Consider the following 26,388-nt stretch of genomic DNA (forward strand, 5'->3'; position numbering starts at 1 on the left):
GCACTCATGTCAGCCAAATGCCTATCTTGCTTTATCAGAGTATGTTCCACAGCAAAAGTCTGAATGGTCATCCATACATTGGTACATATACATACACTGGTACGTGACAGATACATATACACACATATACAGAAATGCATGTATATATGTGTAGCATTGTATGTGGACAGTGGGGGACCCAGGATGGGTTTCACCTTTTTTTCTTCTTGTGGCTCAGGCAGAGCGTCTGCCCTGCAGTTCACAGTAGTAGCAGCCACTGCAGCAGCAGATACCCCATCATGACCGAAATAGGGGCGCGTTGCTGGGCTGGTTCAAGCATGCAAACCATAGGCTTTCTGCAAGGCAGCCACGGGCACAGGAAAGTGGGGCTCAAGGTCTGCAGTTGCTCCACAGGTCGCTTGTCCACTAAGTTACATACCATGCTTGTACCAGTTGCACAAGTGTAAGAAGCCTGTGCTTTCCATAGAGTTCATTTTGCTCACCAGCTGCTCTCAGTTATGCTCTTGGAGGCTTTTTTTTCCTCTTACAGCTATGCCTACATTAGGGCTGACCTGTCAGCATTGCTCTGCCTATCTAGGTAAATCAACAAACCTTCTCTAGTGTAGATTAAATTTAATTAGGGATTAGCCCAGCTCCCAGCCTCTTGTTTGGCAGCCCTCAGGCTGGGAGTTGGAGCTCTGCTAGGGTTAGTTTATGGAGGCCTTCACAGGGAGGGGTCTGGGTGTTTGGGGCTTTTTTTTTCTAAAACCTGCTATTTGACTCTGAGAACCTTGCCCTGGCAAAACAGCCTGGAGAATGGCATTTAGATTGCAAACCCTGACATTTGAATGTAAGTGAATCTACACATTTGGCCTCTGAGAAGGAAATGGAACTGAGCTGAACCTACGAGATTGAAACCACTGGTAAGTCAGAGATCCTAGAGCAGCGACCCATGCCTTGCATGCTCTGCAGTTTGTGTGGCTTGGGAAATTTCTACAAATCACTGAGATGAAAGCTGGCTTAAGTAGAAGCTGGTATCTGTTAGTTTATTTGATAATTTATGGTCCTAGTTGAAAATCATAACCCTAACCTCTGAAAGCCATAAGGAAATAGTAAGCCTCGCTGGTGCTGGGCACAGGTCTCATGGACTGACAAATACTTAAGGTAGGTGATGTTACATGTGGTGTGGAGAAAAAATTTGATCATTCCATAGTACAGACTGTGGAGCATCTGAAAGAGATTAGCAGAAATACCAACTTTCCAGAGCCATCCTTGGTAGATTCCTCGTGTTTTCTCCTCCTCCCTGTGGGGCCGTGGGGGCTAGAGGCAGCAACGCCTGCCACTAGCACACCAAAGGGAAAACCAGTCCTTTTTCCACTAGTAGTGCTTTTGGCCAGGGAGTGTCCATGCAGACAATTTTTGAGAGGTGTAGTGCGTTGTTTGGTTGCTTTTCAGTTCTTCACCCCAGGCTAGTAGTTTTAAGACCCCTATCTGCAATGCGGGGAGCTTGCTGTGGATATTTTCCCACTGTCCTCACAAGCGGTTTGAAACTCTAGTCTCTGGGACAGGTACTTGGTGTGAAAGTATCAGCAAAGCTTTAGTACCTGAAAAAAAGAGCATGAGAAGGGCTACACTGTGTTAGGGCAGATGTCAAGCTTGCCCAGTGCCCAGTGATCATTGCTTAGGGAAGGAATATATATTTAAAGAAAAAAAAGAAAAAAAAAGAAAAAAAAAAAGGAAGGAATAGTGCAGACCTTCTCTGGCTCATTTTTCCAATGCATTTGTCAGAGATCCCTATCTGTAGCATATGGTGGTTCCTAGGATTCCCACCATCCTTCACAGTGTGACAAGCCCTGCCTGATAAGCACAGGTTCACTTCAGGTGTGAGGATGTGGATTGGGTAACGCTGCTTGGAGGGTGTTCAAAGCCTTGGCAAGTGGTATTTAGGAACTGGGAATTCCATCTGTGCAGTTGAAACAGCCTGCCTAATCCCGAGGACATTAAAGCACAAACAAAAGCCTTGCATTTACTGTAGAAATGCTGATCCCTCTAATTAACTTGGTTGAGTGGCACTTGCGAAAAGTATGTGAATCCTATGTGTTTGCTGTTTGTTTAAACTGGATAGCCTACTGAAGTATCTTTGAAATGCCATTCATTTTCAGCCTACCAGTGTCGCAGGTATTCCTATTATTGCCTAAGCAAGGGTATGGCCTCATCTGACGTGATCCAGATCAATACAATTTCCTTGTTAACCAAGTTTTCCAATTCAGAGATTGTCAAGAAAACCTGTTCTTGGGTTTATGGTTTGGTTGGGTTTTTTTGTGTGAAATCTGCACAGGTTTATTTTACCTGAAGGATTGACCAAAAGCCAATAGAGATTGCTGGCGTCCAAAATAAATGTCAGAACAGTTCAATTGATAATGACATTGATTTTTGTAAAATGTCTTCTGTTTCATGTCATATCTCTGCAAATTAAAACCCATCCTTAGGCTTTTGTTCTCACAGTCTCTATCGTGTATAATTAACTCAACCCTGTGCAGTCTGTGCCTTTCCACTCATTCTTTTTCATAATATATGCTTATATGTTACTTAATTTTGTCAGAATGTGGGTGCTTTCTGGATGTAGATTCTTCAGTCACATCTTCCTACATCTGAATATATCTGAATCTGAAATACAATGTACTTTTGTTCATCGGAAGTACGCTGCATTAGTACGGTGTGCTAAACTGCGTACTCTGCAAGCTGTTTTGCTTACACAATAAGAGAGTTTTATTTACCGTTATATGTTGTGAGTGATGTTTTGTCGTGATTTAACCCCGGCCGGCAACCCAGCCCCACGCAGCCGCTTGCCCACTCCCCCTCACCCAGAGGATGGGGAGGAGGATCAGAAAGGAATGTAAAACTCCAGGGTTGAGATAAGAACAATTTAACAGGTAAAGCGAAAGCCGCGCACGCAAGCCAAGCCAAGCAGGGAATTCCTTCCCCACTCCCCAGGGCAGGCAGGCTCAGCCATCCCAGGGCAGCCGGGCTCCATCACGTAACGGGTACTCGGGAAGACAAACGCCATAATGCCAAATGTCCCCCCTTCCTCCTCCTTCCCCCAGGGTATATACTCAGCATGACGTCCCACGGTATGGAATCCCTCTCTGGCTGGCTTGGGTCACCTGTCCTGGCTGTGTCCCCTCCCCATGTCCCGTGCCCCCCCAGCCCTCTGGCTGGCAGGGCCCAAGGAACCGAGAAGTCCTTGATTTAGTAGAAACATCACCCAGCAACAACTAAAACCATCAGTGTCCTGTCAACGCTGTTCTCACATCAGAGCCAAAACACAGCACCGTACTAACTACTGAGAAGAAAATTAACTCCATCCCAGCTGAAACCAGGACATGTTTTTATCAAACAGTTGCAAATTATGCAGTTAATCTTAATTCTGTATTCTACATTTTCTGAAATTTACTCATGATTCTATTTCCTTATGATGATGTTAAACCAGGATAATGTGTTTGGAGGAGCACCTCTATTCTTTTTCACATTACACCTTTGATTTACAGTTATGTGTTCGAATTCCCTTTATTTTCTCAACTTAATTATCCTGAGTCTTTCTTCTTAGTAGTTGAGAGTGGAAATGAAACTGCCATTTTCCTCTGGGTTTACGTTATCCTAAATCTCAAAAGCATCACAACTAAAATGCATCATGGAAAGTGTGCATTGCCCTACCACGCCTCTGGAACATGAGCTGTCTTCTTGGCATTTTGCACATAACTGCTGCAGCAGACAGAGACAGACCTTCCATATGACTGAGCATTGCAAAAGTCAGGCCATTAAGCCAGCCACATGTGTCTCCATCTCATTTGCAGATATTTAATGATCTGTATCAGGGACAACAGTGTCGTTACATAAAGCAGAGTCTACTTAGGAAATTACAGGAGTCAGATACCAAGTCAGAATATTAAAAGCTGCGTTGAGATATCTCTCACAAGAAGCCCCAATGTTGAGGAAGGTGCTCTGCTGCCAGTGCTGAGTATTAATGAGGGCATGTTTGTTGCTGTATGTGGAGTAATAGGAAGCCCTGGCTGAGTATATTGGATCATACCGTTAACAGCAGTAGCCAGGAGACTTTGAGTCTGTCATAAAAGGGAAGAAAATTTTTCTGCTTGAAATAAGAATTGATTAACTTGCTTAAATTGAGGCCTTTACCAAAAGTTAGGTATACTTTTGGGATGTCCTGTGTCATAACTTATCTTCTGTATGGATCTTCTATCCACATTCTCCTTAATCTCAGGCAGTTTTTCACAGATTTCTGATTTTAAACTAGCAGTGGTTCTTTTCTCCCTGCTAAAATGTCTTTAGGAAGACTGTGATGTTTTTCTACAGCTTAAAATCATTTAATTTTCAGTTTAAACTTATTTATGGCCCCACGTGTTCTGCTCCTCAATTTTAGCTGAAATGTTCTTTTTCTTCTCTGGCATTTACTCTGTGATATATTTATAGAGAGCAATTACATCTTTGCTCAGCTGCGTTATGCCAAACTAACCAAGACAAGCTCTTTTGGTCTCCTTTTATAAAACAGGTTGTCCTGATTGCCCCAATAAACCCTTGCCTGCGTGTGTCCCATTCTAAATTACTGCCTCCTAATGCCATGGGAGCAGGGATGCAGACAGTATGTCTGAAAGTGTTACCGGCAGTGTGGAGTTGGAAAAGAGAAGGCCAAGGTGATGGTGACATAAAGTGGTCAGTCCAGCTCTGCAGTGCTCCCTGGCAACTCCACTGCCAGAACTTCCAGCTTCTGTTGCAGCACTCATGGAAACCACCTAGCTAACCACCCATTTAATGCAGCACCACGTGCTGATTCCGCTCGGTACAGACAATGCCTTCAACATTTTTTCATCCACAGATTGCTATGTATCTGCTATCTGCGCCAGCTCATTAATTAAAATACTCCATGTAACAAATCTGGTCCTGAGATTGGTCCTTGAACTCAGCTGGTGATGCCCTGTAGCAGAATTTTGGGGTGTAGCACAACTATAATATTGTGTACCTTTTTTCATATTCTTTGCCTCCTTATACTAGTTTCTTCCTTCTCTATCCTAAATAATAATTTCCCATGTTTTGACGCTCCCCTGGAAACCAAGTAGCATAATAGGATCAAGTTCTGGTGTGAGCTACCTGTAGCAAAGCTTTCTCCTTTGCTGGCACACTCACTGTTCGCTCATCACCAAGAACTGTTCCCGCTTCCCAGATGTATTTCTTCAGGACTGTCAGTTTACAACTTTAGTTTGCAGATTGTTACCTTTTCCTCTTGAATCTTATAAATTCTCTTCCTGTTTCTTTCTAGTGTTGTTGTTAACTTACTTAGTTCAAAGTGCAGATCTGCAGTCACCTTTAGCCAATACCTGCAACTGGTATATATACAGAGTCTTGACCTTTGAATAAAGACTAACTTTTGGCATCTTCCTCACATCTGACTGACCAAAGATGTCTGTGTAAATTTCTGTTATCACTGCTGTAACTAGCAAAGAATATTTTGTAATAAATGAGTCATGCACGTTCTGAACTTATAATAAAAAGCTGCTTTAAGACCATAGATTCAATTTGTGATATTCTCGATCTTGTAAACGACACAAAAAAAACCAACCAAAAACAAAAAACAAACCAAACAAAAAAAAAACACCACCAAAAAACACACAAGTGTAATACTGAGGTGACACTAATTAGTGGTAAAGTCTTACAAACAACATCCACTATCTTAAATATGTTTATTGTTTTTTAAAAATAATTTAACTAACAAGAAGTTAACTAGACCATCATAGGCCTTGTATTTTTCCAGTGCTCTTCAGGCTTAAGGTATTGCAGTGGAAAGAATTTAAGAAAAGCAGGAGGAAGCTTGGTACAAGTCAACATCTGCATGTTTTTCTGCATATATATGTATGGTCAACTATCACATGGTACTTCAGCTTGTGAAAGTATATAATGTTTGTAAGTTGTCCCCATATGAAGAAGTCCCTTTCTGTTCTAGATACTGACAAGTCTCATTGCAGCAATGTGAGAGCTCCTTCTAGCTGTAAATACATTCACTTCCACGATACCCTCTAAGCAACAGAAAATACTGTTAGGCGGTGACACAGATAGCAAGCTAAGATGATGAAAACTAATGCTCCTCGCCACTTCCACACATCCCAAGGTCTCACATGAAGGGTAGAGAGGGCAGAGTTGAACTCATGTCCCCCGACATCTGAACTCATGCCCTAACCCCTAGACCTTCCTCCTCTTTAGAATAACTGATCTCAGTAGAAAGTATGTTTTGCCATTGACTACTGATTAATTCAATTGGAAAAATTGTTGAAAGAATTGTGCTTTTACAAGTGATCCCCATATGGCTTTGATCTGACTGCACCCACAGCTAATTCTTTGTGGCCAAATATCCAAAGAAAACTTATCTACCATTGCAGTAAGAAGCAGATGTTTGATGAAAACAGCGCTGTTGTAAAATTAAAGTGTTTACCTTTTTAGAAGCAATGATTCAACGGGGACTTGCACTGACAATGTGTAACAGCAATTTGAAAATTATGCAGAGCATTATATCACTGTTATTATTTCTTTAGGAAACAGTGGCTTGTTAAAAGTCATTCTCAATGACATTGAGAGTGCAGACAGTGCAATTCTCAGACCACAAAAAAGAGGGAGGACAGGACTAAGCACTCAACGGTTGGCTGGACAAGGAGTCCCATTTTATGCTTTGCGCCAGGACCTATGCCAAAGATGGTGTACAGCTAGTAATTCCTTACAGCAGGCTGGCACCAGGCTCCTGCTCAGTAAGTCTGGCAATGCATCTGTTCTTTCACATAGCGGTATCCTTCAAGGATGTGAAAGCACTGTTAATTTTTTTAATTTTTATTGTTATGTTGCTGGTACAGTCAGCTTAGCTAGAGAAAAGGAATGAGAACTCAATTAAATTAAATGTGAGACAGTCAGAATAGAGATATCACATCCCTTGGATAAAACAGGTATGATCTGGCCTACTGCATATCTCAAGGTATTATTATTATTACATGGACTGTTTCCTAACTTTACCATTCCAGTAACTTTCACAATATTTCCTAAGCAAAAAATGTAAGACTTAAGTGTCAAGTTGTCATTAAATTGTTTGGCTTAAGTGTCTTCTCAGAAAGTTTGAAAGAGTTTAGAAAGCTGCTGCCTACAATGGCACAGAATTTCTGTGTATAGTATCAGCGTGTGTTTTTTTCTGGCTTCTCTTGAATTCATTCCTTTTTACAATATTTCCAGAAAAAAAAATATTCCTTACTTTTTTTGTCCTTATAGAGGGGTTATGTTTGGGTCTCATTCTGGTTTTAATGTGTAATAACATTTTTTCCACCAAGTTTACGCTTGTACTTGGTGGAAACTGGACAAGAATTAAGTTACATAAACACATCTTCTAGGTGTACTTCAAAACATCAGCAGTTTTTAGGTGGCTAAAAGCACAGGAGGATGCTGGGGGAGACGTGGCATGGGGCGTTGGATGGATAAGCAACCATTCTCCACAGGAAACTATCAAATGAGACTAGTATTTAGAAAACTTGGTTCTTGCCATCCTGGGTCCTGTGCCTGGCAGAGCTTAGTGGCCAGCATCAATTAATAGTGATGCTTTGAGGGCCAGTAAACCGAACATTACCAATGGGAGCTAACAGTCCTAGAGTCTCCCTACTCAAATGTCCCAACGTAATGCTAACTAATTAAATGTCAGCATGTCCAATCACTTGAATGGGCTCTGAGTGAAATTTTTTGCCTTTGCACTGTACACAAAAACCTCCAAAATTCTGTCGGACTGCTTAGAAATGGTCCATGGATTGGACTAAACATTCACTTTAAAGCATGAAATCTAACATTGCAAGTTTAGAGACAGAAAGGCACTTCAAATTCCCAAGACAGCAATTATAGTAGTAATAATAATACAATCATATTATTTTTATTATAAACAGGTCAAAAGAACAGTTGATAAGAACCTCTCCAATTCTATATGTGAGATTTTTTTAATGATCCAGAGAAGATAAGCATCTATCTTCCATTCACCTTTGGCAGGGGAACAGAGCACTAGAAACTTGTCATTTATGTCCGTGGAAAAATCCAAGCGTCCAAAGGACTGGCAGAACTGGACGCATCAACAGGGTGAAGGGTAGACAAGAAAAAACTCTAGCAGAACTTCCCAAAGTGAACAGCCTTGCAGAAGTTACACAGGCAACTGGGAAGTATAGCTGCAACCAAGAAAGCACCTTGAAGAAGAGGTGTAGGTAACAGGAGGGGACCTGGGAAGCGGTGAAGGCCTGATGAAAAGCTAGCTTCATAAATATGACCAAGAAGCAACAAAATTGCGGGAGAAATATCAAGTGTTCTCACTGACCCCCAGAGACTCCAGGCTTACGTGCTCAAGGCTAAAAGAGGGGGTTTGATGAAGAAGATGTCAGAATACAAGCACAATCTTGCTGGAGAGCCAGCTCTTCAGCTGGATTGCAGAAATTCTTTGAGAACACTGCTATGTGGTGGCTGCAGTACATACTTTCCCTAAAGGAAGAGACTGCAAACAAGTGAATCTGCTTTATAAAGCAAAAAAGTGGGGTTACCTTTCCATGGCATTGCACTGTTATCAAAGAATATTCTGTTGCCATACTTCAAGCAAAAACATCCAGATTCCTGAACTAAAGGCATATTTGTATAGTCTGTTTCACAGATCAAGAAAGAAAATTACTCAGAGCACTGAGTGACCAGTATTCCATCAATGATAGACCTTAAGTGCAGCACATTTGCCTTATCCCTGTTTACATTAAACCTGGAGTACCAAATTTTCTAACTTCTAGTCTTAAAGCCAGACCACATGACCTTGGCTGTACTCTATGAATAACGTACAAACTATTGTTGCTATTGTTACCCTGTGTGTCTGGAATAAATTTCATATCTAATACAAAGCAGATACTTCAAAGACTGTAAAGATATTTTCTTTCTCCCTGCAAGCAATTTATCAGCATTCTTCCCAGGGAATTAATAGACTCCAGGGGATTCCAGATGTCTTTGAATGGTCATGCTGCTTTTCAGCTGAACTGTTCTGCCTGTGGTTAGGGAACTACTATGACAAACTGTTCTCCAGACATTGACCGTCTGGCACTTTAAATGGCCCCAAGTCTCACACAGTCTCACAAATTTTCAAATTGCCTTAACTAATGAAGTAGCATGGGAGGAGGTCTTGGAAAGCTTGCTCTAAGTCATTCTAATAGAGCATGTAAACTTTATCATTCTTATGCCATCAATCGCTCTTTCTTTTTGCAAAATTTGCTTTGTGGGAACAATTTAGCTTGGGGACCAGTCTGCTGAATCTGTCTTGCCTTAATTCCATCACCCTGGGGGGGCTGTTTTACTGAGAAAAAACTGTTGTCTTAGCAAAATAAGTGAGAAGCAGAATCAAGACTAGATGATGTAAGGGCTTACCAGGGCAAGAAGTGGATTTTCATTTGATTTTACTAACTGAGGTGTTAAGTCTCTAGCTGAAACTGAATATTTTACTTTTGCCCTTGGAGAATGGAAGATCTTTGAAGGAGGCTGTAAATACTTATGAGAAGCAACATGGCCTTCAAGAATAAGGTTAACTTGGCTGTTGCCTACTTTAAATGCTCAATTTGGGGATCAGGACATCTAAACCAGTGCATCAGTACTACCAGGGTGAGCCAGAACACTCACCCTCCTCCTGCAGTTAGTAGACATGAGGTTTTGTTTCATAAAATACTGCAGGAAGATGCCTAGAGCTGGCCAAAAGAAATGCTAATTACAAGAAGGACCCTGAATCTTGGCTTGTAAGGGGCCCCTGAGTCAGACCTGCACTTCAGGCACCTCTGTCCATTGCTGTCCCTTTAATCCTGAGGTGATGAGTCTTTGACTAAAAGTATTTTCACCTGTACCGTGTTTGCAAAACAGCCTCATGCTAGAGCGCTTCGCTGAAGAGGCCATGCAAGGAGTGCCCTCCTCATCAGTGTGCAAGATTCAAGCCCGCAATTCCCACTTCTCCAAAGGTCACACTGTGGATAGATGAAGTTGCTCAAAGACAAAAGTGAACAGACAAAAGGCATCCTAGGTCAGCTAAACACACACCTGCCTTCCACTGTCTACATTGGTTAGGGATAAACTGACCATAGCAATAGCTTAGACTCCTACTAAACATTTTACATACAGACACAGTGTTCGGTGTCCACAATCTGGAGTTGAATTCCATCCTTTATGACCTGACTCAGTTGCCTAAATGAAGATGTCTATACATATATATAAGGTATTATCTTTAGGAGACTTGGGCCAGTCATTTGATAGCAGAAATCTGTCCAATCAGCTATACTGAAGTATTCTGCTCCAACCCCCAGTTTCAGGAAAGGCCATGGAAGAGAGTGTGTGAGTACTGCTTAGACTGGTCTTCATCCTATTCTATTATCTGCCAGCACTGCCTAAGGATGAGAGACTCTCGGTTACAGCAGCTGACATCCTCTCCCTAAAAATACATAAATTTGATTTCATTAATAGGTACTTCTATAATGCCTAGCACCTATTCAGAGATGGAACAGAGGTCCACAGACAGGGGGCCTGTAAAGGCTTAAATTATACAGTAGGTTTGTGCACAGATATGAATAGTCCACTGATACGGGGGCTGTTTCAACCCTAATTTTAACTGATTTAACTAAATCTGGTTTTACTGGCTCTTTTAGATACCACTGATTACTGCCTTTACCTGCTGAGTCTCACTGTTTTAAATATAGAAGACTCCAGAGAAAGAAAGAACCTTTTATGAAGTCCCCTGTGTCTGCCCTAGCAAGTTGGGTTTTTCAAAAAAAAAAAACAAACACCTAGTTTGGGTTTTTTCTCTGTCCCTGTGCACTGGTACCTCAGCTCCTTCTTCCACAGGTGTCTGCTTTTGGCCTTCGCGCCTCCTAAACCTTCTTCGCACCATGAAGTTACATGGACCCTCTTCTCTGAGGGTCCTGTATATACCTGGGTGGCTGTGAGGGAATCACAGTCCTGCAAGATCCGAAGCAGCAAGGATGCTTCCACAAAAGCAGCCACATTTTTGCATGGGTTAAGTTGAATTTAGTTCAAGTACCTGTCTTACTAGGATGACAGTGTCAGCAGCTGGATCATAGGAGGTGGTGGTGGAGCCATTGCGAGTTCAGGCTGCCATAGGTCTTCTCAGGGAAGTGAGCGTTTGATACAGGACATCATCATGCCTTAATATAAGACAAAAATTGCCTCCTGTGAACAGAGGCATTCCCCAGACTTTTAAGTATTGTCAATGAGAGAGAAAACATTGAACTAGGTGGTCCTTTGCGCTCACGCAGCGGATGCTCTCTGTAGCTAGAAAGTAGTTGCAGTAGTGAGTAATAAATATGTTATTTTGTTAAAAACAGAGATTGGTATGTAATGCTATTTTTCAGTACTCTGTTCTTTAGAAAAAGGCTTGTTACTTACCCAGTGACATAACTTGTAGGCATTCTGTGAATTTTCAGAATATTATACTAAAATACAAACACTGATGCTTTAGAGCCTTTTAGATTTGCCAGTAGTAGATGAATTATGACTGGGCAAGTGTGAAAAAAATTATGATTAATATCAGAATTTCATATTGTATCTAAGAGTGAACAGTTCTTGAGAATTTAAAAAATTAATGTACAGCCACCTTGACCACATCCCCGAGCCCTGAGGTCTCCCTTTAAAAGCTATTTTTCAGCCTCTTTGTGTCCCTGTCCAGGGAGATAGCAGATTCATAAACTGCAGTAATTGAAACCAGCGCAGATTTCTTGAGTATGACTAATCATTACCATTTCTCACAAAAGATTCACTTACTCCCAGCCAAGATTTATTAATTTTAATATGAAAACATCCACACCTATCATGTCTCCCCTGAGGTCTTCCCAGGCTGCTGCAGAAATGGAGTCTGACTTCTATTGCTTTGGCTAGAGTTGAGGATGTGAATTCCTCTGGCTAATTGCTTTTTGGATGACCTACAAAACACCAGGGGTCAGATTCTTGGCCTGGTAACGTTGCTTTGCACTGCTCTGGCTCAATGCCACAGCTCCCATCATGGGGAATCCCAGGAGGAGGGTGGTGCAAGGTCAGGGTATTCCTGACTTCAGATACCCATGTTCTCCCCGCTGCTGCTGTACGTGGCAATAAAAGGGAGCAGCCTTAAAACTGCTCAGACTTAAGTGGAGGGTTGGAGTGGCCCCCAGTGGGATGCTTCTGCGCCGCTAGAACTTTACTCTCAGTTGACTGACATAAAGTATGGAGCATCTGGTGACTTAAGCAAAGATAATGTGATGGATACATTTTTAAAAACACGGATCAGGCATTTGGTCCCCTGGGACAGAGCTTTTAAGTTCTTAATAATTTTATGCAGTCTGGCAAACATACCTGAGCAGTGCAGATGAACATTGCCAGAGTCAAGAATAGCACAGGCGTGCACACACGTGCTATTTGTGCGTGTGCTCCTGCACACGCAATGAATGCTTTAGGCTGCCCTTTCTGTCCATGGCAATTAGGGAAAACCAGAAACCGAGCCGCTTTAAACTTTGCCTATTAACAAAGGTAAAGTACCACCATCTTAGGAATATCCCACCAAAAAATATCTTGATCTGTAACCACAGGGTTAATTCTGTACCATGTCTGTGGCATGTGACATATGAAATTGTTCTGCATCCAGAAATTAAGGAAAGGGAAGAGCAGGTCTCCATGTCATAGCTGACCTGCCTCTCATCCTGCTTGTGCAATGCTGTCACATAAAATCTATAGGGAACACGATAATTGCTTGAAGGTATAGGCAAGTGTCTTTAAAAGGTATATCCTTCCCCTTCAGTGCTCCAGGCTAACCCTGAAATTAATTGTTCTGACAGTCATCACCTGATGATGCTACATGGAGGACTTTTCCTCATCATATTAGGGAGACCTTGACAAGGAATGGGGGCATGTCTGGTGTTCTCCATCCGTGTAACCAGAAGGTAAATCTTCCTTATTGCACAGTAGAGCCCCAGTCCCTGTGCACACTGAATCTGCTGGAGATGGGGATGCCGTCCCGAAAAGAGGGAGCAGTACCTGTCATCTGGTTATACGGCTGTTTCTTTTCACTAGTGCCACGGAAAAGAGCAGGTTTGTGGCAAGAGTTAGAGGCAAAGTGTTAATGAGCAGCTAAGGTGCTCCCAGAGCAGGTCTGTGGAGCCCCTGTGGGTTTTACTTGCACTCACTGGGTCTGGGTGTTTTTGCATCCAGTGTAGGCTCCAAGCTGCAGGTTGCGGTGGGAATACCCCTACAGACTTCACCTTCAAAATCAAAGCTGCTTAGTTAACTAGCCTGTTTCTAAATCAGTAACGCTCCCCTCCACCGATAAAAAACCCACCCTGTCAGTTGTTAGTCAACAGCCAAAACAACCCAACCCCAAACCCGCAGCTTTTTTTCACCCTGAGGGGCAGCAGAGGGGGTGCCTGGTCTGGGATTTGTGAGGGGAAGGGCAGTGCGGTCTCAGACTAGCGTGCCCTGCTGCCTCGAGCAGCCAGCCCGCGGTCCCATGCAGGAGGGACACCTGGCTGCACGTGTGTGACCCCTGTGGTCTGGCCAAGCCGGGGCAGATGTTCTCCAGAGGGAGCCACATCTGCCCTGGCTGTCCTGACGGAGCTCAGCAGCCTGACCAGCTTTCCAGGAAAGAGGGAGTGGCCGTAGAGTCTTCAGTTACTGAGCGTGGACCACCTGGAATATCATGTGCAGAGAGCACTTGTCCTACCTCTAGGCACTCCACAGTAAGGAGTAGGGGATGCTGAATTGGCTTTGAACTCCCACCCACACTGGCTTTGAAGAAATGGAAGGGCAGGCAAGTAACGTGCATGTTCTGCTATGAAAAAAACCGGCAATGGCGCTTCTGCAGTGTGGTCTGTAGGGGCTGGTTCAGGTTTACAGTATTTGGGTCTAGACTTGAAACATAGGTGCTTGTTTCTAGCTGGGGACAGGGACTGTGCAAAGCTTGGACCCTGACCCAGGTTCTGGCTGAAGAGTAGCCTGCAACTTCGAGGTGTTTCTAGCTCTGATAGAGAAAAAGGGGAAAAAAATCAATTTTCTTTCCACATTAGAAATGCTGCCACTATTTGATGACTGGGAAAAAATCCTAGTCTCTGGAAAGGCAAAGTGGGGAAATAGCTATTTTTTATTTCAAGAAATCAGGGACATAAAAATTAAAGCTGTAAAATACACAGCAGCCTGAACCCTCTACATAAAACCTCTTGTATTTTATGCCTCCTTTCTATTTCAGGTCTTCATTTGCCTAATTACTACTCAGAGGCTGGCAGAGATTTCCCCTGCAGTGCTCAGCTCTGCTGACTGCAGAGACCCTACCTGGCACACTGACTTAGTGCGTCAGCATTCTAGGTAGAAATGAATGAAAAATCAATCAGGGCAACTGCAGTGGTAGCATATACAACTCTAACCTACTTTGTGCATGGTTTCGAACATTTGATTGTGTATTTAGGCATCTTTTAAAATGGTAAGTGGATCTGAAATAAAATAGGTCTCTCTAGTCAGCCTAAGAAATGTTTTGTCATCTTTACTGCTTAGGTAAAAGCAAACTTACCACCCTGACTGCTAGGTTAACTTGCAGTCTTGGTTGAAATGCCAAAACCTAAGAGAAGATTGTTTTAGTCTTGAAAATCTGTCACCAGCAGATTGCATCATGCAGTGGCTGTAGATGCAGTGATAGCTTTGATTGTTTTAACTGTATTTACAGATGAGATCTAGAGTAGGTCTGGAAAAGCAAAAGTACACGGGAACCTTTTTTGAAACACAGGTATTGCTGGCATATGGTCTTGCAAGGAGTTTGGTTTATGGATATTTGTGTGTATGCTTTTATTTTTTTCGTGTTGTATGTCTGCATAGGCAGAGTTAAATATGGATTGCCAGTTTCCTTTCATTAAAGTCCATGATAAAAAGGACCACTCTTCATGTCTATAAAATTAGTAGCTCTTGTAACTTTTTCAGCTGAGTGGGTTAAATATGTTACAGATCCATCATAAGATCATTGCTGTAACAAGTTGTGCAGTGCAACAATTTAAAGGTTTCCAAAAATTCACAAGCCTCTTTGCATGCGATGCCTTTACAGTGAAGAAGATTCTTTTGATTATAAAGATGAAGAGTCTACTTTTTCTGGTGCTGATTTCTGTCTGCTGGGCTGAACCTCACCCTGACAACTCAAGCCTGGAGCATGAAAGAATTATTCATATTCAAGGTAAGGAAATACATGAGAAAATACCAGTATCTTCATATTGCTGAGGGAAACAGAATAAGGTGCTTAATGGTCCTTATTTTTTTATTCTGCTGTACTGTTTTTTAAATGCTGTTATTACTGGTGACAAAACTTTTTCTTTTCTGGTTCTGTTGCACTGTTATTACTCCTAAGGAAAGTAAAAAAACGAAAGTTGCACTGTGTATTAGCACCTAGTCAAAGCCTTGCAAAGATTGGTGAGTAAAGTGCAGCATGATTTAAGATTAAGGACAAAAGCATGCATCCTAAAGTAATAAGCAGCTGCAAAGGGGTGAAATACCTTTAGTTTATTATGGAATATATTTTGATTGTAAGAAGACTGTCATGCATAGTTCTTCACATTACAGAAACTTACTGCTGTTTATTATTTAAAAAGCCTCAGCACATCTGAGATCATAACTGGGCGATTTAAAACGGGGAAGGGGGATGGGGGACGGGGGGTGGGGTGGGGGGGGTGGGGAAGGGGAGGAAAGTAGCTTACCCCAAAAGCAACGTGTCTTTCCTCATACCTTTAATTCACACTGAGTATAATACTGGCCTTCTGCACAATCCCGTTTGGTTCATGTCTGAATCCTAGAGCTTATAGCTGTAGCAGGATTTGAGTCTGCAGTACAATGCAGCTGTTTTTTCAGTCCCAGCTTCAGTCGTTGAGGGTCATCCTGTATAAGAAAAAAACAGGGGATTTATGCAGTAAGGACAGGCAGAACTAACAGAGATTCTTCTGCTTTCATTTGTATGTTTCTTGAGGCTGGCTAAAATTAATATTGCAAAATTAAGAAACGCAGCACCATTGTTCTTTCTCTTTAAAGTTTGATTCCTTTCTCTTAACAGCTGGCAGATTGTGTTACTTGAATGTTTGTGTAAATACGAATTACCAAGTTAGGGCAGGTTGCTAAGAAAGCCTGAACATTTAGAAGTTCATAGGAAAGTCACAGAAGTTAAAGGTACCCTGCACCTATTAAAACAGCCACTTGGATTTTCAAGGTCAAATAAGGAATAGCAGAGAGGTGGTTTCACTCTAAGAAAACTCACAGGATGAAGGTCAATGGAGACAGCGCTTTTGGGAGGTGATGGATGTTTGTTCCCCAGGGTAAATTTCAAATTTGACATCAATATCTAATAAACACACAGTTTGCCTTTCCTTGTGTAATTCAGTTTCCGATCTCTGAACTTTATTTATCTTTTTGGAACATTAAATTAGTGGAAGTAATTAAACCAAATAAAAATTATTTTTCCTTAATATGTGTGTGTTAAACTTCCTTAGTCAGCAGTTTAATTCACAAGTCATATGTGTCACTTATTACTAGCCCTTCAGCATGTGTACAGTGCAGTCTGCAAGAGCTAAATAGTCCAAAGCTGATAGAATTTTCAAGGTGGAGCATTCTCCCTACCCGTGAAAGCCTGTCTGAACATCGAGACTTAATTCCTTCAAGGAAAGATGGATAAAGCTTAAAATTGAGCTGTACCATGACCTTTGTACATCAGCTGATTCAGGCTCTGAAATACACAGACCACAAATCAAAAGGAATAAAACTACTTGGAACTTGGTATTTTTACTATTAATTTTTTTTTTAATTCCTCTGTGCATTGTGGAATCCCATCACAGCTGGGATTCTGCTCTGCCCAGTGCTGCATAAACACACACGATGATCTACACCTGGAAAGGACTGGAAATCAGGGAAGCTTGTGGAACACATGTTATAGCTTCATACAAAAGGTATTTTATATTACATTGAAGAATGTATCATCCCCCTTCACAGCTGAAATCCAGGAGATGTGTAGCTAAACTAATCCTGGACTGCATATTTTGGAATTCCTTGGAATAACAAAAGGTGAGGATAGATGTTGTGTAGTCAAGTCCACAGAACTGAAAGGGATCTCCTGAGGCAATGAACGAAACTGTCTTCTGCTTCCCCTTCTTTACATCACGTAATCTCCTGTGGGTTTAGTTTCATTGTTTAAAAAGTTGGGCTTCAAATCTCATTACTGCAAGATAGTTTTGGACGCTATTTTTCTGAGACGAAGGACACTTTCCTAATTCTCCGTGTTTATTCACAGCCATGGTGTAGCCTTGTGCTTCTTCTACTATTCCTTAGCTTCAAAAAACATTTTTTCTTCTTTGATGTTCACCTTAAAACATTAATAAGAAAACACCATATCCTCACAGCTATCATTTGAGTAAACTTTTTCAAATTCTTCTCTAAGTGTACAACCTCTAGTTACCTGATAATATTAGTAGTTCATCTCTACACTGGTTCTAGTTTGAATTCATACTTCTTGAGTGCATCCAGCCAGGATTTTATTCCAGTTAAGATCTTAGGCTGTTATTAGTATTTTTGTTTTCCAGCTAACGACACTTTGTTTTTCAGACCTTGGATCAAATTTGTACTTTTCCCAATCATGCTGCAGTGCTGATCGATAGTCTGTTGTGATAGACAGTATTTAATAGTCATCCTCCTTCATTATCACTTGCAATTGACAAACAGAAAGTTTGTATGAATAGTTATTCATGCTAGGCCTTAAAAATCTAGGTTACCGATTCAGTATTAAATGCTATCACACTCTTTCCACCCTTCTTTCTTCAGACATTCTAAATATCCGTTCTCCTCCCTTCAGTGACACTTAATATGCCACCTGAAAATTTCATTAATTCAATATTCATGTTTACTTTGTAAAGTAAAATTAGTGGAAATATTAGAGAGTCTCAGAAATTATGCTGGAGACAGTTCATTGGCCTTTTTCTAGGCTGGTCATTTCTGTTTCAGCCCAAGCAATTGCAGTCTCCTCCATGTCTTGTTCTTAGACACTTAGCAAAGTTTCTACCAAAACACCTATTTTCTCCATCCTGCCTACTTTCAGATATTTCCCATATCACTCACTTCCCTGAGCTCCAAGCAATCAGTACATCATGTTTCCCTGGCCTTATACATTTATTTTTATTACATACTTGATGTCAAATTAGTCTGGCACCCTTTGGTAGGTGTCTGCTACATTTTACCCCTCTTTCTAGTGAATTACTCTGATTTCATTCTTCAACAGCTTTTCTTCAAAAGCCATTCGAAGGTCTTGATCCTGTTTGCTGTTGAGGTCAGACTAATCAGCCTGTTAATGGTTAAATTACATTATATAAATTACATATATTTATTATTCTGCCGTTGTCCAGAAACACAAGATACCATTCTGAAAGTGACAGGTGAGCTAATATCTCTGCGGTCAGGTCTGCCATACCAAGTGTCAGCAGTAACATCAGTACTTCAGGCTGTGAGGTTTTCTACCCTTTGCTTTGAACAGGCTGTGTTTTCTGAGTTCAGCTTTCATCTTTATGTTTTCATTTCATATCAATGCCTTCATGTACTTTAAACCACATCATGCTTTCAGAGCATCAAACCCAATGTTGTTAAAAAGAGAGGATTTGTTAATACAGAACTGGGGTCATTTCTCTGTTGCCTTCCGCCTTTATCTCTGGAGTGACTCCGCACTACAAAATTAACTGTTCAGAAGATTTTTTTGCACTGCTACGGTAAGATCTTTTGCAGTACTACCTGACATGCTTTTGATCCATGCTCCGTTTTGCACTCACCGTCACTTCTTATTACTTCACAGCCTGCTAAATCACTAATGCATACAGTGCCACCCCATCGCCTTTGTCTTTCATTTGGCCTTCCGAAGGAGCAGCCACCTATTAGTGTTGCGTTATCTCTGACAGCAGTTTCAGCTTGCTTCTGACTCCCCAAACAGCTCCGCTTCAGGAACTGGAAGGTCTAGTTACCCCACCTTGCTGCCCCTCCATGAGCACGGAAACTCCTGCCACCTCTCTCAGGCTCAGCATCTGCTAACCAGGGTGAACACGCTTCATAAACCGCATCGTTCCGCCTGTCGGTGTCCAGTCTAGTCCCGGTTCTGCCCTTGGCAGTTAGCAAAGTGAAACTCAACCTCAATCACATTTCTCACCTGGCAGACAGTCTTACCTCCCTGCCCTCACCAGTATTCTTTATGCTTCTTTCCTCTGGCTTGCTTCTTTTGTTTATATCCTTTCTTCTTTGGTTTTATTCCAATATCTATGAACAAAATTTATAAAATAGCCGAAGCTGCATTTTATCTCTTCTGTGACTGTATTTTCTGGGGAAGGGAAGCCCGTGGCGGGTTTCACGGTTTTGGTCAGGCTGCTCTGTTATCCCAGACTGCTTGGCCAGTTTACTTTCCTCTCTGGTAGTTTGCCTGCGTACAAAAGTAATTCCAGTTTAACTTTTGTGGACAAGAGCAGATGAGAGAACTATACCTGAATAAGATGTGTCATCCCCCTCACTGCCCTCCCCCCAACACCCACCCGCAGTAATCTGTGTGTGCCTTAGGGGACACCAGCTTCACTCTTTAGAAAAAAATCTTAATCCTAAAAGAAATCATCTGGTGAATGTTGAAATGGGACAGAAGTATACCCTAGCCAAGTAAGTTTCCACAACAAGAAAACAATACTACTCTAAGCATCTACATGTCATCAAAGACCCTTTTTTTCCTCTGAAGTCAAGATTGGCAGAGGACTCTGTGACCCATGAGAGTGCATGATGACTCTTTTCAGTGCTCAGTTTTGTATACCTCTCTAATCTATTTATAGTGCTAGTTACTGACCAATTATTCAAAGAGGCAGAGTACTCTTTGGAGATAAGGGCATTCTTCTGTGTGTAGCTGTTCTGCAAAATAAAGGAAGTTGACTTAACGGTAATTGCTAAGTTAATTACTTAACCGTGGCAGGAGCCTTTAACATATGCCTCCAGTTTGTTCAGGTTTTAGAAATACAAGAAGGGCCAGGGAAGGCATATAAAATTTGATTGGTGAGGGAAAAACCTTTAACTTTTCCTTAAATACAAATAAATTTATATTGTGCAGCATTTCATTACCTTTCAGATACAAGAATACACCCATTCACCTGTCAAGATCTTAGCACAGATTTGTTTATACAAACAAATAAATACGTCAACATGGAATGAGAAGAAAACTTTCTAATATTGCCTTATTAAAAAAAATTAAAATTAAATCAGTTAATAACAAATAATAACAAAAGCAGAAGAAATCTTTGTCCAACTTGTTCTTTCATGATAATGAGTTTTATTTACAGTCCGCTTCCTTTCCTTCAGAACAAGCCAGAACCAACAGAGAGAAAGAAACTGGACTAGTCAAAAACATGAGATTCAATGCACTACTGCTTTGACCTCTCACATTAATTCTTATCGTGCTTTACCACTTTCCTTTTGACTTTGTTCCTTTGGTCCACCTTTCGCATGTTTTTTTTCAATTTTCAGTGATGTTACCTATTACTTCTTTCCATTTTCTACCATTTATCTTTTCCACTTAAAATTTCTTACTAGTTTTGATGCCATTCAGGACACTTTAGATTATGGCATGATCCATTTAGTAGTTTCTTCTTATAATTGAGCTGCCCCTATCGCATCAACACAACTTGCTTTCCTCTTCAGTGTATGGCAGGTTGCAACAGCATGTAATGGAAATGTCAGCAAAGAGCAACCTCATCTCTTGCTGGTGTAGTGGTTTCCTGGTATTCAGGGCTGCATATTCTGGAACAGACCTTAAATGATAGGTGTGAGTATATTTGGATACTAAAAAATTATTACAGAAGCAAAAGTATTCACATTAAACATAAATCTAAATTACTGATTTGCCTTTACTTGCTACATCACTCTAATTCCATATATGTAGCATTTGAAGGTAATCAAAGAACTGGAAGAGCTCCTCACTGGTTCTGTGTGACACTTTGGTTTTGTTGAATCAGCGGCCACCTGTGAGGATTTCCTTCTGCGCGGAAGGGGTGCAGAGACACTGCCATGACTTCTGCCCTGTTCTGGTCTATGAGGCCTGATGTTCATGCAGTTTCTTTATCTACACTGAAGTAAACACATGCTTAAGGTTTGTTTAAGGCAATAGGTGGCAATACTTTAAAGAGCTGAAGTTTGTTGTTTCCCTGCTGGTTTTATGTGCTGTTACGTCTCCTATAAACCTAAGCTGGAGTTAATAAGACCTGTTTAACAATTCCCCCCAACGTGTTACTGTGGTTGAACACATGGGGTCAGCTGAAAAATGTTTCACTTCAGTCTTGTCATCTCTGTGTTGGAGAGACAGATGTCTTCTCTTCCATTTCTAAAATAGGTATTTTTAGCGGTACAAGTATTTGGAACCATGTACCTGAACTTTCTAGATTTACGTAGCATCTCTCTTACCCATTTGTATGTCAAAACTTAAAACTAACATATAGAAAGTAATTCATTCCTGTCAGTTTAAGGTAGGAACATGGGAGTTTGATACTTACGTTTGCTTTCTCATGACATTAACAAAAATTACATTAATGCTTGGGCCAAATAAGAATGGTTTTTCCCAGTTTTACAGCTGATACACAACAATTTTTGGATTTTTTTTCCCTAGAAGAAAAAGTAAAAAGTGTTAGTTAAAAACACATTTAGAAAAAATGTAGTAGGAAAAGTAAAGTGGAAAAAAGTGTTTGCTTAGTTCTTCCTCATGTTTTTCCCTTCAGATTCTCTGAGTAATACACACATATATGTGTATGCCAGTAATGCACTTCTATACATATTGTAGCAATTGGGAATTACTGTTATCACAGAAATAATTTCTGAGCTTTAAATAAGCATGGTAGCATAATAAACCGTGCCACTGCTATGGAAAGAGTGAGGATATTTTGGCATGAGAGTTTAAGTCCCAGGTAACACTACAGGAAGGCAAGAGACAACTCCGTGTTTATTTAAAGTAGGATGGCACAGGGTGTTATTAACCTAATATGGTTAATAACGTATGGCCTGCTAATGGCTTGCTAACAGTGGCTTGCTAACAATGCCTGGTGGCTTGCTGGCAGTGTGGAACATTTAGGCAATACATGAGTTTATCTAAAAAAACACATCTCTAATGTGATCCCTAAGTTACAATTTTTTTCCCCTCTAAAAATGCACATTTTTTCCCCACTGTTGCTCTGTATGTTAGTCCATTAAAATGTGGGAATAATCAAGTTTCTTAACCAGGTCAGCATAAGCTTTTGGACATTTCTGATGGATCAAGTGGGTAAAGCTGTTTGCCAAAGGTCGTGGCGTGACGCATCCTCTCTGCCCCGCACCATGTTCCTGGCCTTCCAGACCTGGCTTGCTATTACCCTTGAGTGCAGAAGCCAATCAAGAGAGGGGAAAAAACACCACCAAAAAAAAAAAAAACCACAAAAAAGCAAACATAAAAAGACAAACAAATCTGAATACGTGTCCAGCAGTAAAATTTGGAACTAAACCAATAAGCCAGCAGGTGAGACTGAATTGAGAGCTGTAGGAGCATGAGAGAAGCCCGCTTACTGTCCTTAAAGCAGGATTCACTCTGAAGAAAAGGTTAGATGTGTACAAAGTAATGACCAGCACAGCAGTGCTAATTGCATAGCGTTCAGACAAGGGAGGAGGAGAGGTAGAGAATGAAACAGAGGCAGATAGCGTGCTGCTGCCTGTGACTTACTACTAGCAAGATACTCTTTTGCCTACACTATATTCCCGCTTGGTTTGGCACCACAGAGATACAGCAAAACTGACCAAAATAGCAAGTTTCCAAATGAGTTTTCATTTGTGGCAGTCAGTCTTTCCCTCAAGCTTGGAAAAGCAGCTCCCAGAGCTGTATGTTGTTCCATGCAGCTGGACAGCTTCTGCAACTCTGACAAATTCATTTTTAGCTAGCTTAGCTGGTTTTGCATGATGTTTGCCTTTGTCATCCATCTAATTGCACCAAGAGGATTAACAAAAGGCCACAGCCTGTCAGAATCAATAGTAGGGAAGCAGGAGTGGAAGAAATATGCCAGATTAGTCACCAGTGGTGCCTGATTCTGTGCCAACAGCTAAGCCGCTGCTAGCTGCCATCTTAGAAGGCAAAATATGCCTGGAAGAGTGAAAACCCCACCTAGCAAAGCTTTCTCATCCCACTTCAGACCTTGGAGCTGAGACCAGAGCCAATAACCAGGCTGTTGCCATCTCTGTTCCCAGCAGAAGGAGCAACTGGAGGTTGCCCAGCACATCCCTCACTGCTGGTCCACCATCTGAGGCTCTCGAGCGGCCATGCACGTGGTCTGTCTTGTCTCCAGCAAGGATCAAGCCGTCCTGTTGCAGACAACTGTTTAGTGAGGGATTATCTGGGGTTTGCAGAGTTTATAGTTGTTTGGCCGTTCACCTTACAAATTCTCTGGTGGTACTTCTGAAGAAAGTAGTTCTGGGGAAAAAGAAGTATTGCCTTCTTCAAGTAACATGCCTGGCCTCTGTGGTAACACTCACATGTCCCATCTTTTCCTCCTCATACTCATCTTTTAGATATTCTTTCCATCTAGATACAAAGGTAATTTTATTCAGAAGCAGCAGCCTTGTCAGAAAGGGAGCCACTCTGACAAGCCTTTAAGTCTTCCGTGACCAGATCACTGTTTCACAACAGATCGTTGCTCATTGTGTTAAGGTAACCCTTTGCATTAAGGTCATTTAAGATGACTTTCACAGCAGTAATCCAGAATGCTTCATCCAGAGTCCTAAACATATAGTGAGTGAAGGAATTCTGGTTTGCTCTGTCCTTGGGCATTATTTTGTTTGTTGTTTTTTTTCTTTAAACTCCTCCTCTGTCAGCTCCAGAAAGACCATGACCATTCATTTTGCCATGGTCCCAAAAATGTGCCAGAAATTCGGCCCTGGTTCTCACTGGCTGCTGGATAATAAAGACCTCTTTGCCTTTTGCCAAACCCCAGTCATTTTTAATCCTGAGTCCCCGCTGCCTGCATGTTTTCTTCATCTCTTCCAGCCCAAAAAGCAGGTGTGCAGCATCTCCCAGTCTGACATAGGCTTTTCCTCAGAAGCCAGAGATCCTTCCTTCTCTCCTAAGTCTGGGAGCAGCAGCAATGTAATTTTCTGCCCCGCTGTCTTACCAGAGAGAAGGGCGCAGCATCTCTTTTTCTGTAAAAAAGAACTGGCTTTTAGAAAACTTGACAGTGGAGGTGTATTTCAGGTGTTGCATCTCCCCTTGAGCCTCCGGGGATGTAAGAGATGCTCCAGACTGAGAAAAGCCATGCTTTCCTTTCCCGGGTTGCCGTCCCCTCTGTTCTTTACACCTACCGAGACACAGCCTGGGGTAGTGGCTGCTGCAAAGGGCCAGAGGAGGTGGGAAGCAGCCAGGAGAGAGGCACAGCACCGCATCAGGATGATAATGCTGGAGTCAGAGGTGACAGTGCTCTCGGCAAGTCTCCAGGACTTGCTGGCACGGGCCCATTGTTGTTAGAAAGAGTGAGCCTTAGCAGCCTGAGTCAGACTCTCCCTCCTGCCCCAGTCCTGCCAATATTTATTAACTTGACTATTTCAATATTAAAGACCCAACATAGCTGAGCTCTGATTCAGATTTCTTGGTAATAACCACCCCAAAGTATAACATTTCTCCTCCCAAAGTGGACAGAAGTTTGTGGAACGTCTTTGTACCTGAAGGAAACAGGGAAATTCAGAGACAAACCATCCTGGCCGCCTTCACTTTCTTCCTTCTCCTCATCCTGTGGAAACAGTGTTAGCAACACTTTCCATGGTGCCTTGCCTCAGCTCACCTCTCTCCTTGGATGCTCTCCTCTGGAAGTAGGAAGATGGGCTACCAGAGCCCTACTGGTTTTTTGGTTGTTTTTTTTTTTTTTTTTAATTAATTAATAAAAATTAACTACTGTTCCACAGTAATCATTTGTCACTATGTAGGAAGGTCTGTTATCCTGGTAAAACAACTTGTGATGCTCAAGCTTGTTCATTCTTAAGGAGGCTGGTGCCCTGGCTGGCCTGCCCGGTGCGGGTAACAGCAGCGCTCTTGACACAGCAGCTCCTGACAAAGAAGTACACGCCTGGGATACCTGTTTTTCTTAAGCAGATGCACGTTTGCACTCGGCGAGCTTGTCTTCACAGTTGTGATCCCTGAACGTGTTAGCATAATCCTAAAATCGTGCACCCCCTGGGGTTTCTTCTGCTGCTTAGTGTAGCCAGCACGGGCAGATAGTGAATTCAAGCTGGAACTGCAGTTCAGGTGAGTGTATCATTTAGCCTGCAGACTCAGAAGCCTCAGAGTGTCTGGTGGCATTTATGAGCTACAGATACTGACGTTTCCCTGCACCTCCATGGCTGCAGACACACCGCAGGGTTTTTCAGTGCTGTGGTCAGACAGCTGGCTGGGTGGGATGCTACTCACTGGTGGGCTCCTCACTGAAACTTCCATGTGCCAGCCCACCTCCATCCCACTCCCTCCCTCTTTCAGTTATCCACACCTCTCTCTGGCTGATGATATTTTTGTACATGTTTCTGTGGTTTTGTCCTATCGATCCAGATTCATCCCTGCACGTGCCAGCAGAAAATTCCTGCTAGCCTTCGTAGGGGCAGCCTCTTGGCAGCCTCCACCTTCAGGAACTGAGCCTCGGCTTTTGCTGGTGCTGGAGAGCCAGACCAAGCCTTAGGGTCAGAAATGACATTTCTAGGTGGTTGCATTGACTTGCTGAACAAATATAGGAAATTGCAGTCTTTCTTCACGATCTGTTAGGTAGAGCAAGGTCGGTAACTCTTTCCCGGCGAGCAGAGCACTGGTGATTCATTGCTAGTCCCGGTCGGTGCCTCGGTGATAGAGGCAGAATATCTGCAGAAGCGCTGACCTCCATAAATCAGTTTTGCAAACTGCACATGAGAGCAGAGGCAAGAGGTAATGAAAGGAGGAAATATTCTTGCTTTTGGATACGTCTGCCACCATGAAATCTGTGTTTTGCAGGGTTTTCCCAAGGCAGCACAGCCTGTCAAGCTGCAGAGACTCTGGGCTGGAAGCGAGCACCTGCTGGGGCTGGCTGTCCTAAAGATAATGATTTCACAGAGCAGCATCAGCTGTAGTGACCTCCTAGGGAGAACTGAGAGCAGGGAGCATGGGCTGGGGGTGAGGAGGAGAGGGGCCAGCCAGTTAAATGAGGGTTTGTGTGAGAAGGGAGATCAAAATGGCAAAGATAAAATAGTGATAAGTTTGAAGGAGATGAGGAAAACAGATGAGGAAAAGTCAGATTGAGA

General features: G+C 42.1%; 1 protein-coding gene across 1 annotated transcript in view; it reads left to right on the forward strand.

The window, feature by feature from the left end:
• Positions 1–26,388, forward strand: part of HAPLN1 (hyaluronan and proteoglycan link protein 1) — a 65,644-nt gene that overhangs the window by 17,074 nt on the left and 22,182 nt on the right. Inside the window, exon 2 of the mRNA XM_027813113.2 lies at positions 15,137–15,262. Coding sequence (XP_027668914.2) covers positions 15,163–15,262 — 100 coding nt within the window. The 5' untranslated portion in view covers positions 15,137–15,162. The remainder of the gene's footprint in view (positions 1–15,136; positions 15,263–26,388) is intronic.

This window comes from Falco cherrug, chromosome Z (genome assembly GCF_023634085.1).
Source record: "Falco cherrug isolate bFalChe1 chromosome Z, bFalChe1.pri, whole genome shotgun sequence".
Taxonomy (NCBI): domain Eukaryota; kingdom Metazoa; phylum Chordata; class Aves; order Falconiformes; family Falconidae; genus Falco; species Falco cherrug.